The sequence below is a fragment of the Hypanus sabinus genome, chromosome 12 (assembly GCF_030144855.1).
Source record: "Hypanus sabinus isolate sHypSab1 chromosome 12, sHypSab1.hap1, whole genome shotgun sequence".
Classification (NCBI taxonomy): Eukaryota; Metazoa; Chordata; class Chondrichthyes; order Myliobatiformes; family Dasyatidae; genus Hypanus; species Hypanus sabinus.
The window spans coordinates 54,011,507-54,026,728 of record NC_082717.1 but is presented as its reverse complement, the minus strand read 5'-3'; the positions used below and the strand labels follow the sequence as shown (position 1 = coordinate 54,026,728).

The following is a 15,222-nucleotide window of genomic DNA, read 5'->3' as shown; positions in this document are numbered from 1 at the left end:
GAAAGCGTCATAAAATTTTTAAAAATTCAACTGGATGTAGAGTGCACTGCAATGTGCTCAATTGGACACAGACATCCACCAAAATGTCAATGATTTGAAGTCACTCCACACAAAGCTCCTGATTGTCCCATCATTGTAGAGGCTCTCCGGTTCCAAAGAAGGGTATTGACAAGAATCACAAGCCAACATCTAACTCCATAAGCTGCATGATGGAAATAAGATGGAGAAAAAGGGTTATTCAAGCTTCCTAGCTACTCAGAATCATGAAAAGATGTATTGAATCTGTTGTCAGGAAAGCAATAGCTCTAGAAATTCATGTAGAGCTTTGGATTTTGAATGAGCAACAGAACTGCTACAAGTACAATATCACCCCAAACCTTCAAAAAGCTCAGTTATGCCGATCTGTATGCTTTCTCAACAATGGTCTCTAATGAAATGTAGAAACTATTTCAGAGAACAGAAAACATCAAGTTCTCCAGTGAATCTGCCGGAAACTGTGCAGATGGTATAGACTGGTCAGCTAGCTGGAATGAACTGGATCTTTGTTGTGGCTGGGTACACAGTTCTTTGTACAGCTGAAGAGAAGAGCACAGCTCTCTGCAGTCCTTGAGAGCTAGGTTTAAAGGGCACATGTTTTTGCTTCCCTCTCTTGTCCACTATGCCATCAGGCAGAAGACACAAAAGGCTGAAAACTCGTACCACCAAGCTCAAGAAATGCTTCAGCCCTGCTGTTATAAGACTTTAAATAATTTCTTAGTATGATAGGTCATACCTTGTTATGATCTGGCATCTTATTGTTGACTTGCACTGCACTCTCTGTAGCTGCAACACTTGATTCTGCATTATTATTGTTTTACCCTGTTCTACCTCAATGAACTGTGTAATAATCTGATCTGAATGAATAGTTTGTAAGAAAAGCTCTTCACAGAAACTTGGTACACATGGCAATAATAAACCAATTCCAACTGAAGCCTCCATGCATATTTACTTGTTTTTGAAATCCTACTTTTGGCTCAGTATGTGTAGCATACTGAAAGAGATTAATGTTATCCATGTTAAAAGATGGTAACCAGAAAAAATGACATTGCTTCTCAAAGACATGGAGATTTGAGCCCTGGGCAGCCTACAAAGGAGAACATGGCATCAGGCTGGGCAGGTTCCCCTGCCTGCATCCTCTGTTTGGATTCACAACCAATCAAGATTTCAGAGGTTAATGCATCGATGAACTAACTCAGTGGTATTGCTCCTGAACTCTTGGCTCAATGACTTCCCACAACTTACTGGATTCAGTAAGTTTCTTAATTTACTGATTACAGCTCCCGACTAAAAAAATCCCCAAATACAACTCATCAATGATGGGCCCATATTCAAGTACTACAATCACACGTGCATACTGCTGGCCCCAGCTGTCACCCACTCACTAAACAACCACGAGCTCAGATTACCTAATGGAGGTATAATCAACCCTTGTCCTAGAGTCAAAAGTCACCTACCCTGCAGCTGGATGACCCTTTTTCTGATATCCCCAGATATCTTTCCAGACCTGCATTTAGTTATTTTCCTTGAAATACTGAACTACCAGCACACTATGCAGTAAAGGTTTAATATTTCTGTAAGACACAGGTTCCTTTTAAATTCCAATCATTTTTCTGGCATAAAAATGAGACTCAATCTCAACTCCAAATGCTTCAAATGAGTGATAGATGACAAATGGCATTGTCTCACACATGGTATGTGTGCTAGCTGCATTATTGCCATCATTTTATAACTAAATTTGCCAAGTTAAATTTCTCAAAATAGGCAATCTGTGCAAAATGACCTTCCTTTATACTAAAACATTTAAATACAGTGGCATTATTCTGAAAAAACATAATGTATGCCATCCAACTTATGAGCCAATAGTTTGAACAAGCTGTGCAGTATGTCTCCCCGGTATATTATCACATTCCAGTGGGTGTCTATATATATTTTTTAAATACCTGCCCAGTGGCCACATAGTCCTTAACTGGATGAATGACTAGACTGAGGATATCATCATCATGTCCAAGATAGAATCTCTGCGAATGCTGTTGTCTGTTGTAAACAATGGCAACTGCAGCAACATGGTAGACCACCTCAGTGGCTTGGGTATAGAAGAGATTATTTCGACAATCATATCCTCTGTACCTTAAAACACAAAATACGAAACAGGCTTTACAAATATTAAGAGCTGAATTTTAAAGTATCCTTTTTAGGCATCAATATCTGCCAGTAGTAAAATCATCCAGGCTATCTCTAGAGAAAAAAAATTCTATTTTTCATTTCACTTGTTCAAATATTTGTTCAAACAATTTCTAAAAATGACTTTCAAATCAAATTTTATGTCCTGCGCAGGACACAGCATATAACAACTCAGTGTGAAACATTATTTCTCCTTGCTTCTCCACTGGTTCACATAACAATCATCTTAAGGTGTTGTTCTATGGCTATTATCCCCTTCTCTCCACTTAAATTCCTTCGGAATCTTATCCCAGAAAATGCACGAAACACAGTAATTCAGCATAAAGGGTATGGGAAAAACATGGAATATAGCACAGGGAAGGACTCCTTAGAGTTCACCTATTTTTGTTTTTGTTTTGCACTACTTAGTTTAACTTAAATATTCTGTCTCAGTAAAGTAGTATCCAACATCAAGGAACATCACTATCCAAAGCCATGCTCTCTTCACACATGCTGCCATTAGGAAACAGACACATGAGCAGGACCCACGCCACTGGGTTCAGGAACAGTTATTACCCCTCAACCATTAGGCTCTTGAACCAGAGGGGATAACTTCATTCAACTTCATTAGCCCCATCACTGAACTGTTCCCACAACTTATGGATTTTCTTTCAAGGACTCTTAATCTCATGTTCTCGATATTTATTGCTTATTTATTACAATCATTTTTTTTACTTTTATTGTTGCACAGTTTGTCTTTTGCACATTGGTGTTCATGCTGTTAGGTGTGGTCTTTCAATGATTCTATTGTTTCTTGGAATTACTGTGTATGCTGGCAAGAAAATGAATCTCATGGTTGTATATGGTGACATATGTACTTTGGTAATAAATTCACTTTGAAATGCAGTGTTATTTGAGGACATGATCTTTTGAAGCACAGAAGACATGCAGACAGTCAGCAAAGTAGCCCAACTTTAAGCTAATGATCACTGCCTAATGAAGTCACTTGACTTGAGTAGTGAGTGGTTCAGGCGTATTATGGGAACTCTTAATCTAAACAATATTTGAAGGCAAATAAGCTTATTGCAGTGCTGTGGTAGCTTTTATGCAACGTGACCTCTTTGTTGCTTCAAATGTATTCATGAAGAACGTACAAACCATGCATTGCAAAAATGCAGCAGAATGAAATGCTTATAAAAGGTACCCATGGACAAATTGCAGTTTCAGACTTCCTTCAGGGGCTCTCTCTCTTTTCAAAGGAGCTGCTGCTTGTTTTTTCTCTTTGCTCTGCTGTTTGAGTTGAGGTAGATCTTCTTTGTAAACCTAAAAGTTAAAGTAAAGTGTTATGTTGCCACAGCACTAAAGATGCATGAAGCAGTAAATACTTTGAACAAGAAATTCCAAGACATCTATTACAAAACCTGTGCCAGTATTGTACCACTAATTATGTTTAAACTTTCTAAGATCTAGATTTCTTCTTACCATTTCAAAGTTTCACATGCTTCCTGGAAATCAAAGCCAGTTGAACATTTATGAACATGTAACAACACTCAAGGCTCACAATTCTTTCTCTGCCCTCTGTAAAATGATTACAAAACATTCCTCTTCCAGAACAGAACTACTATTTAAGGGCCTAAACTAACAGCTTGCTTTTAGTTCCCTGATGGGCCAATATCTGCCATTCAATATGGTGATTAACCTAATTTCACCAAACAAGATTGACAATGACTGTCTACCAATTACAAACCAAGACATTGGACTCATGTGGAATCCGCAGTTCTGCACCAATGAACGTGTTTATTCTAAATAGAATTCAAACTTGAATTTCAGGTAGCATGTCAACCAGGTCTCATGTGTTCCTTCTGCACTCTCTCAAGTTAACAAATTCATAGAATTAAATACTGTCAATCATTTTGACTAGTCTAGACACAAATGGTGATCTTCAGTGAAATTCATGGTTTCAAGTTTATGACAAAATCCAGACTGACACTCAGATGGAGTACAGAGGAACTGCTGCTTTATCAGGATTTCAGCCTCTTAAATGAAACATTAAAGAGAAATATCATCCCACTTTGAAGGGCTGACTGGGGCCTAGAATGATGATGAGTGAGGAGATACAGGGGCAATTGTAGTACCTTGCCAGGAGGGAGATCAATGGGAGGGATGTCTTGACAAGTGAGTCATACAGAGAGCAATCCCTGTGGAAAGTGGAGAGTAGGAGAGGGTAGGAAAATACTTGCTTACTAGTAGATTGTCGATAGTGGAAGCTACAGAAGACAACGTGCTCTGTTGGATGATTGCTTAATTCTTAGATTAGACAGTTGAATTGATATTTTCTTTGCAGTTTAACAAATAATTATTTGCTTGCATTTTGTAGTTTTATATATATGTAACAGTTTAACATGTCTCTTAGTGGTTATATTGGGAAGCTCTGGAAGCTTCTGTATCTGCATGATTTGAACAGGGGATCTCTTATTGGTTATCTCTACAAACTTGAATGCAATTTTCCTTACTTACCGGTATAAAAGCAGCTGACCGCAAAGCAGCGCCATCTTAGTTTTTTGTCTCTTTCTTTGCTCAGTAGACCTCTATCACTGTTTATTTCAATTTCTTTTTGTTCTATCAACACTTACTAAAATGATTGTGAACCAACATTTTGTGCCTCTTTCCTGACTTCTGTAAGAACCTTGGATTAAAACATCAGAATCCAACAGCTGGGATACAGTGTCTCATGGGGTAGTAGCTAAGGACAAGGGGAATGCTATCTCTGTTATGGTGGCAGGAAGATAGGGTGAGGGCAGATGTGTGGGAAATGGAGGAGATATGTGTGTGGACAACATTGATGGCAGTGAAAGGGAAACCCCGTTCATTGGAGGAGAACATCTCAGATGTTCTACTATGGAAAGCCTCATTCTGAGAACAGATGAAGTGAAGTCAGTGGAACTAAAAGGGAACAGCATTTTAACAAGTGACAGGGTGGGAAGAGGTAGCCAAACGACTCAGTAGGTTTATAAAATATATCAGTAGATAGTCTGTCTGCAGAGACAAAGGGATCAAGATAGAGACGAGAGGTGTTAGATATGGACTAAGTAATTTTGAGGGCAGGGTGGAAATTGGAGACAAAGTTACTGAGTTCTTCAATTTCATCATGTGTTCAGGAAGCAGCACCAATGCAGTTGTCAATGTAGTCATCAGAAAGAGTTGTAGAGTGTTACCAGTGAAGGCTTGTAACATGGACTGATTCACATAGCTGATGAAAAGGTAGCTATAGCTAGGGCTCATGGAAAAAGTGGGAGGAGCCATAAGAGACATCGTTGAGGGCAAGAACCAGTTCCACCTGATGGAGGAGGGTGGCAGTGGAGGGGAACTGATTAGGTCAATTGTCTGGAAAGAAGCAGAGAGCTGTATGGTCTTTCTGATCAGAGATAGAAGTATATAGGGACTTGATATCCATAGTGAAAATGAAGAATCCTGTCCAGGGAACTTGAAGTGATTCATGTGATCAAGAACGTGTAAAGTGTCACAGATGTAGGTGGAATGGGACCCTTTTAACATACTTCAAGCATAAAATATACAGTTAGTTATTGTACTGACTTGATTAATTGTACCAAGCACTATTTCAATTACCCACAATATTTTAACACATCAATCTTTCAATCCTAGTCATTTTGTCAGCAATACGCTTGAGAACTAAGTATATGGAGCACAGCCCCCAAGTCTCCAGTGATGGGAGAATGCTATTCTTTGACCTTTCCCACAGACCCTTCATGATAGTTGTGCAAAGCTTCAGCGAGTCTATCAGCACATAATCTGGGATTTAGAATGTGTGAGCCAGCAGCATTCACTTGTGAACATTTCCACGCATTGTAAGACCAATGAGTTTCAGGCAATCCTTCCACAGAGTTGACGGTAGTGACAAAAATAAAATCATGAATGTTCCAGGTTTGAAACAATGGGAAATGATTTGGTCCTCCAATTATGCCGGCTAACAGTCAGACCTGGGAAGTTCTCACAAAATGTCAAACTGCTTTGTCAATTTTTATGCAAATTTTTTACAATTTTATGATGTAAAATTAGAGTTTTTCCTTTAAGACAATATTTCATTTCTTTACAGACAATATTAACTGCAAGATAAATGTCACAAAAGACTCCAAACCTCAGATTCAGACTCAGATTTATTTTTCACATGTACAACAAAACATAGTGAAATTCATCATTTGCATTAACACATTTTGGCACCAACACAGTATGCTCATAATGCTTGGCAGAAAAACAGAACACAACAAAATAGAAAATACCAAGTAAGAAAGCAACAATAGTAAAACAAGCATCCATGTACATATACAGTCTTCTAACCCCAGGACAGGTCATCTATGGCCTCCATGGATTCGCAAACATGAGCCTTTGACCTCCCCAGTGGATTCACAGAAATTCACAGAGATGGGGATCCACCCATTGGACCTTAACTTTTGGATTTCCTATCAAACTTCAGACGTTGATTGAGATTTCCATTTGTTCTATAGGCTTCATTCTTCAGTATTGACCCAGGACTTGCCAGGTGATAGGACTCTGAACACTAGGCCTCGAACTTCAGTCTCATTGACTCATGGATCTAGGTCCACTGCCTCGCTGGCCTGACATTCAACCACGTCACTCGCCTTTGAACATGGAACAGAGGCTTAGACTCTAGCCTGTACTCTAACTCCCCCATACGCTCTGTCCCTAAAATCATATGTAATGCCCTGGTAAAGATTTCTACTGCGATGCTGTAGGTGCTGTAGGTACTGTAGTTATTTCATTTTTAGCTGTTTTCTGCGAAAGCAGTGTGTCCTGCTGGTAGAAAGTTTTCGCTTCGGCTAAAGATAAGAAGCCCTGCTGTTCAGCTTTGGAATGTCAGCCAATCAGTATGGTGAGATCTGGAGAAAATTCCAGACAGAGCAGGATGAAGACAGTTTTATGAGACTGTCATCTGCTTTGGGGTCTTTTGGCAGGAGCTGCAGAGCGGGAAAGAAGCAAAGATGCTGCAGAATGTTGTTGGAAAGAGTCTCCAATGCAAGAAATGCTTTGTTTGGAGATGAATGGCTTCAAGGAGGAAAAGCAATGCTCCTGAGAGAGAGGGAGCTTGAAATAGTCTTCGAGGGGAGTTTGAAAATGTGATGGGTGCTTATACACAGACTGTGGGTCCAGTGTATGAGCAAGATATACACCCCTGAATACCCAGTTTTGGAAGAGATGGTTATGGTTATGGTCCAATGGTTATGTGTACTTTGAACTGGTTTAACTGTAATGGGACCTTTTATTTTAATTTCTTTGTCCTAATAACTGTTGATAAAGCTGAAATTAATAAATATACTTTCTTTATAATTTTATGCTGTGTACAATCGGTTATTTCTTACCAACCAATAATTATCTATGGGTAGTATTTAAACAGCATTCACTCAAATCGTGGTTTCTTTAATTGGAACATCATGATGATTCAGTTCGGTTGAACCCCAAATCATACCAACTTTAGGCGTATATTGTTTATGAGAGGTGGCTTTCTCACCACTGAGTCACATGGCTGTTAGCAGAGGTAGCTAATGAGCCAAGTTTGCATATGAGCCTGGTGATGGGGTTAGACACACTTATGAAGTAAAAAACCCTAATAAACAACTAAGACTGTGTCACAACCTTAATGGAAGCAGCAGCTCGGTATCATCTTGACTGGAAGCTGTATATGAACCCATAAATGAAATGTAATTAAAATTTGTCAATGACAGTTGTATCAAAAGTAAAAGCTGCATATTTATCAAATCAAAACAGCAATATTGATATGCCAATACTGCTAATGGGTCACTAACCTGACGTTCATAACTGATCTGCACTTCTTGTTCAATGTCAGAATCCAATTCTGCAACATCTGATAGATCGGAGTCAGATTCTTCACTATTAGAATCAACATAACCTTCTGTTAAAAACAAAATAATTTGCGGCCATTATAACATTCCCTTAACAAGTCCATGTTTATTTTATTTAATTAAATAAAATACCATCATACAAAACATACTCTCATTCAATTTGGAAAAGGCTTCAATAATTGTGCACTTGCAATAAAGCAAATACCAAATCATGACTAGGTCATCACAGGTCAAGAGCTTTGGAAATCAACTTGTAGGGCAAGTTAACTTGTACTGAGTCTAAGCACAGGTCTTTTGCTGACATTAGAACTATCAATAAATGGCATTTTGTGCATCACTTCATCTAAATGAAGGATGCCCAGGAACATAGTTATACATGTTCTGGAATACCCATGGTCAATGATTACTTCTTTTAGACAAGGAAAACTGCCATCCTCATCAAGTCTGGCTTACATTTGATTCCAGGCATACATTCCATGATTTGCTTTTTTAAAACCCGTTCTATGAAATGACCTAGCAGGCAAAAATTCATTAAGCCATTAAGATCCCACCCTAGGCAGTGCACATATATGAAGTACAGGAGGATGATTAGAGCATTGGACCGATGAGGGAGAAAAGAGGAAACGTGCTTGAGGAAGTAGGTGAGGTGCTTACTGAATACTTTATTTCAGTATTCACAACTGAAAGGATATTGCGGAAAAGTAAATAACATGACAAAATCGCAGATGCTGGAAATCCAAAGCAACGCACACCAAATGCTGGAGAACTCAGAACGTTAGGCCAGCATAGAATAGGCTGATATGCTGAAACGTGTCACTATTAAGAAAGAGGATGTGCCAGACATTAGGAAAGAGAAGTCCCTGGGACTGAATGGTATATACTCCAGGATACTACAGGAAGTGAGGGAAAAAATTACAGCACCTTTGGAAATTATCTTTGAGGACTTCCTGACTGCAGGAGTAGTACCAGAGGAGCAGAGGGTGGCACATGCTATTCCTTTGTTCAAGAAAGGCAATGGGGTAATCGTGGAATTTATTGACCAGTTAGTATTACTTCAGTGCTGGGCAAACTATTGGAGAGGACTCTCAGAGATAGGATTTATGAGCATTTGGCGAAATCTAAGTATCCTGATTATGGATAGTCAACATGGTTTTGTGAGGGCAGGTTATGCCTCAGTAACCTGAGTGAATTGAATTGACTTTATTACTTACATTCTTCACATACATGAGTAAAAATCTTTATGTCTCCAAATGTGCAATTTGTAGTAATTTTTAATAAATAGTATGTACAACAGGACAGTCAACATAGCATAGAAATATAATTGTATCAGTATGAATTAATCAGTCTGATGGCCTGGTGGAAGAAGCTATCCCAGAGCCTGTTGGTCCTGGCTTTTATGCTGCAGTCCATTTTCCAAATGGTAGCAGCTGGAATAGTTTGTGGTTCAGGTGACTTGGGTCCCCAAAGATTCTTTAGGCCCTTTTTATACACCTGTCTCTGTACATGTCCTAAATAGTGAGAAGTTCACAAATGCAGATGCGCTGGGCTGTCCCCACCACTCTCTGCAGAGTTCTGTAATTGAAAGTACAGTTCCCATATCAGGCAGTGATATTGTCAGTCAGGATGCTCTCAGTTGTGCTCCTGTAGAAAGTCCTTAGGATTTGGGGACCCATACCAAACTTAGTGGAAGTGACAAAAGAAGTTGATGAAGGTAGTCCTAATGAAGTGTCTCGGTCTGAAAATTCAACTACATAAACCCCTCCACAGGAGCTACCTGACCAGTTGAATTCTTCCATCATTTTTTGTGTTACTCTGAAATTCTATCATCTGCAGAATCCCTTGTGTTTATGAGACCATAAAACATAGGAACAGAAGTAGGCCATTTGGCCTATTAAGTCCGCTTTGCCTTTCCATCTTGGCTGATCAATTAACCAGTTTCCTGCCTTGTCTCTGTATAGTTTGATGCCCTTATTAATTAAGAACCTACATATCAACATCCACTTTGAATATGCCAGTGATTTGGCCTCAACAGTTGTCTGTGGCAATGAATCCCACACATTCTTCCTCATCACTTTTCTAAAGGGTCATCCTTCTATTCTAGGGTTGTGAGGGTCCTAGATTATTCAATAGGTTTCAATGAGGACCCCCCCCCCTTATTCTTCTGAATTCTACCGAGTACAGACCAGATGAGCCTCCTCCAACCTGAGTGAACAACACCTTATATACTGGCTGGGCAGCCTCCAACCTGATGGTATGAACATTGACTTCTCTAACTTCTGTTAATGCCCCTCCTCCCCTTCTTACCCCATCCTTGATATATTTAGATTTTCCCCCCTCCTTTTTTTCTCTCTTTCTGCCCATCATTCTGCCTGCTCTCCATCTCCCTCTGGTGCTCCCCTCCCCTTCTCTTTCCCCCTAGGCCTCCCGTCCCATGATCCTTTCCCTTCTCCAGCTCTATATCCCTTTTGCCAATCACCTTTCCGACTCAGCTTCACCCCACCCCCTCCGGTCTTCTCCTATCATTTCGCATTTTCCTCTCCCCACCACCACTTTCAAATCTCTTACTATCTTTCCTTTCAGTTAGTCCTGATGAAGGGTCTCGGCCCGAAACGTCGACAGTGCTTCTCCCTATAGATGCTGCCTGGCCCGTTGCGTTCCACCAGCATTTTGTGTGTGTTGCTTGAATTTCCAGCATCTGCAGATTTCCTCGTGTTTGCTAAGGAAATAACCTGTGCATTTAGCACATCAGCAGCAAGGCACAAGCCTAGTTTATGAAAGGTTTCTATAAATATCAGGGTACATTACTGGTTACAAGATAATCCATGGAAACATATACTCCAATATTAAGAGCTGGAGGAACTCAGCAAGTTGAGCAGCATCATCAGAACAATGCTTTGGGTTAAAACACTGCATGAGATTAGCCTAACCCGAGTACCTCAAGCAGACGGTATATTACTCCAAATTGCATCATCTAAAGCATTCAGAGAGGCAGAGCAAAAGACAAATTATGCAAATAAAATAATACTGATAACAGAGTTGTAAAGAGTCCTTGAAAGTGTGTGTGTAGGTCATAGAATCAGTTCAGAGCAGTGATAAATGAAGTTATTCATGTCGATCTGAAGCCTGATGATTGTACTGTTCCTGAACCTTGTGGTGTGGAACCTAAGGGCTTCTGTAGCTCCTGCCTAATGGCAGCAGTGAGCAGAGGGTAGTCATCCTACAATAGATCCTCTGATAGGTTAACACTGAGGAGTTTAAAGCCAATGACCTTCTCCTCCACCTCTGATTTTCTAATGAGGACCTGCTTATGGACCGCAGACATCCTCCTCCTGTAGTCAATAATTAGCTCTTTGGTCTTGCTGCTGCTAGGTGAGATGTTGCTGAGGCACCATTCAAACCAGATTTCTATCTCTCCACTGATTCATCACCATCACTGACTCTACACCAACAGTAGTGATATCAGCAAACAAATATGGCATTGGAGGTATACTTAACCACACAATCATAGGTATTAAGTGAGTAGAGCATGGGGCTAAGCACACAGCCTTGTGGTGCACCTGTGCTGCTGATGAGTGTGGAGGAGATGTTGTTGCCAATTCATACTAACTGGGATCTGCCAGGGAAGAATTTGAGGATCCAGTTGTCTAGGGAGGTACCAAGGCCCAGGTTTTGGAGCTTAATGATGAGTTGAGAGGATGATAGTGCTGAATGCTGAGTTGTAATCAATGAAGAGCATTCTGACATATTTATTGGCAAAGTTCAAAATAAATTTATTATCAAAGTACATATATCACCATACATAATCTTGAGATTCATTTTCTCATAGTCAATACAAAAAACACCACAGAATCAATGAAAAATTGCACACAAACGGAACAGCAACCAACATGTAAAAGACAACAAATTGTGCAAAAAACAACAAAATAATAAAAAAATCAATAAATTTGAGAACATGTGGTGTAGCGTCCTTGAAAGTGAGTCCATGGGTTGTGGAAGCAGTTCAGTGCTGGGGTGAGTAAAGTTATCCACTCTCATTCTGGACTGGCTGGCTGAGGGGTAATACCTGTTCCTGAACCCAGTAGTGAGGGACCCGAGGCTCCTGCACCTCCTCCTGATGACAGGAGCATGAAGAGAGCATGGTCTGGATGGTGGGGGTTCCTTGCTGATGGATGGTGGGGGTTCCTTGCTGCTCTCCTGCGAAAACACTCCTTGTAGATTTGCTCAATGGTGAAGAAGGCTTTACCTGTGATGGACTGGGCTGTATCCACTATTTTTGTAGGCTTTTCTATTCAAGGGCATCGGTCTTTCAATACCAAGCATGGTGCAACCTGGTCAGTTTAATTTCTTCTGTGCATCTATAGAAGTTTGTCAAAGTTTTAGATGACATGCTGAATCTTTGCAAACTTCTATGAAAGTAGTCGCACTGTCCAGCCTTCTTTGTAATGGCACTTGCATGTTGGATCCAGGATAGATCCTCTGAAATGGTTACACCAAGAAGTTGAAAGTTAATGACCCTCTCCACCTGTGATCCCCGATGAAGACTGGATCATGGAGAACTGGTTTCCGTTTCCTACAGCCAATAACCAGCTCTTTCATTTTGCTGACATTGAGTGAGAAGTTGCAGTATTTTGCTAGCCAACAGCCAGTCATTATAAAAATGTTACAGAGCTGGGTGTAGAAACTGGGTGTTGACCTGTTGTAACAATAGGAAAATTGGGATGGATCTAGGTCACTTCCTCAGGCAGCAGTTGGTATGCGTCATGACCTAGATCCATTTCCAAATTTCAAAGCAGGGGTCACCAACCTTTTTTGTACCGTGGACCGGTTTAATATTGACAATATTCTTGCGGACTGGCCAACGGGGGTGGGGGTTGTTAATCACAACCAGATTATAGGTGGTAAGTCAACTATCAGTCACTTATAAGTGGCTAATACAGTCAATTTCATTTCTAAAAGGGTTTATCTAACAAATTTAATATTAAATACACAGCGCATATTTTCTTCACATGAATATAGTGGTAAGTCATGTATAACTCACTTATAAGTCAATAGCATCATAACGTTTTAAGTAATGTTTGGATACTAAACACACAGCGCATATTTTCCTCATGTGAACATATAAAATCATTGCAACACATCAATATCGCTGAATCAGTGGGAGCCCTGGCCTTGTTTCCTTACAACAAGACAGTCCCATCGAGGGATGATGGGAGACTGCGATACTCAAAGAGGGTTCCTTATGTCCATTCTATTCCGCAATTTAGTTTTTGTGGCTCTCAACATTTGCTTCTGTTCCACTTGCTCACTTTTTTTTCGCTCAAAAAACTCAACAAAAACTTAAGTTTGTCTTTAAGTACAGGGTGCTTGGACTCAAGGTGCCAAAGCAGTTTTCAGGGCTTCATTGTCTCCAGGCCTGAACTCCAGCCTCCCGCCCACCACCAGATGCCTTGGCCAGGTGTGGCTGGTCGTGGGTGGGGTGAGAGGACAAAGTAAGGGCCGGAAGTCCCCGTGCTGGGGCCAGGGTGGTCGCAGTCCAGAGAGAGCAACTGATCGAGTGAGGAGGAGTGCAATAGGGCACTACCCCGCCCCCCACCCCCCCCCCATAGGTAGGTAGGATCTATCGGCCGACAAAGGTTTGGCTGGAGGGATGACTTTCAGAAGGTCGCAGCGAGGTAGCTGCTCTGCTACTTACAAAACCCTGAGCCCGAATTAGGTCATCTGAGAATATTTTAGAACCGGGTACCCCATGAACATTTGGTGTGCTAAACAGGTTTAGAGGTGGCGCCCACCTGTCTGCGCTCCAGGCCAGTAGCAACCGCACTTCTTGCTGGTCGCCCAAGGCCAACCAGTGATCCCTGGCATTAGGGTATCACTGCATTTAGGCGACTGATGACCTCGCATGGGTAATGACTTCGCTTGCGTAATGACCTCACGTGCGTTCAAGTTCAACAGTGGGCGTGACAGGGAATGAAGAAAGGTGCATCTGACTCATATTGTTTCATATAGCCAAATCATATCGTCTCCTCGCACATGCTTTGCTTTGCCCGGTACTGGTCCGTGGCCTGGTGGTTAGGGACCACTGTCTCAAAGCTCTTTATCATGGTGGAGTTAAGTGGCACTGTATGATAGTGACTGAGGAAGGTTCCACGTTCTTCCTGGACATCATTGCGATTGACGCCTGCTTGAAGTAAACTGACAAAATGAGAGTTTGAAGATGTCCATAAGCACTCAAGCCAGTTGATTAGCTACATACACTGTTTGGGCCAGATGCTTCCAGTGGTTCACCTCGCACATCATCCTCAGAGTCTGAGTTAACAGGCTCGCAGGGGTTGTTGGGTTTTGTGAGCTTGCCTCCACGCTCTGTCGGTCAAAGAGAGCATAGAAGGTATTGAGCTCATTTGGGAGCAAAACTTCTTTACCCTGTACGATGCTTGGCTTTGCTTTGTAGGAGGTGATAGCATCCAAGCCCTGCCACAGTTGTCGAACATCTTTCTGTGATTAAGGTTTAGTCCAGAATTGCCACTTTGCATGTGAAATAGCTACCTTGACTTCGCGAACTTTTCCAGATCATCAGCCCTAAACACCATTGATTTAGCCCTCAACAGATTACAAATCTTTTGGTTCATCCAAGGGCTTCCGATTGGGGAAGACTGAAAGATTTTGTGAGGACACACTCATCTATGTGTTTCTTTATAAAGTTTATGACAACAGTGGTATATTCATTCAGGTCATATGATGAGTACTTGAACATGGTCCAATCCACCAACTTGAAGCAGTTCTATAGCCATTCCTCTGCCTCCTATACACCTCTGTTGTCTTTGCCTCTGGTGCCTTAGTCTTTAGTCTCTGCCTATATGCAGTTAGGAGGAGGAAAGCCATATGATCAGATTTCCAAGGGATGGAATGGTAGGCATTCTTGATGGTAATATAGCAGTGGCTGACTGTGTTGGTTCATTTGGTGCTGTAGGTGAAGTGCTCGTGATAGTTGGGCATTGAGTTCTTCAAGCTAGCCTGATTGCAGTCTGCAGAAAGGAGGTGAAAGGTATCAAGGAAGGCTGTTTCTTGTTTGTTAATCACAACACACAATACGCTGACTGCTGGCTTTACATCTACCTTTGGCGCAAGG

At 41.1% G+C, this 15,222-nt stretch overlaps 1 protein-coding gene across 2 annotated transcripts in view; it reads right to left on the bottom strand.

Annotated features, from left to right (window-relative positions):
• LOC132402888 (echinoderm microtubule-associated protein-like 6) overlaps positions 1-15,222 on the bottom strand; it is a 352,621-nt gene that overhangs the window by 184,526 nt on the left and 152,873 nt on the right. For both annotated transcript variants that reach the window (XM_059985945.1, XM_059985944.1), the window contains exons 12-14: positions 8,040-8,146; positions 3,404-3,522; positions 1,980-2,166 (exon numbers count right to left, since the gene is read on the bottom strand). In XM_059985945.1, coding sequence (XP_059841928.1) covers positions 1,980-2,166; positions 3,404-3,522; positions 8,040-8,146 — 413 coding nt within the window. The remainder of the gene's footprint in view (positions 1-1,979; positions 2,167-3,403; positions 3,523-8,039; positions 8,147-15,222) is intronic.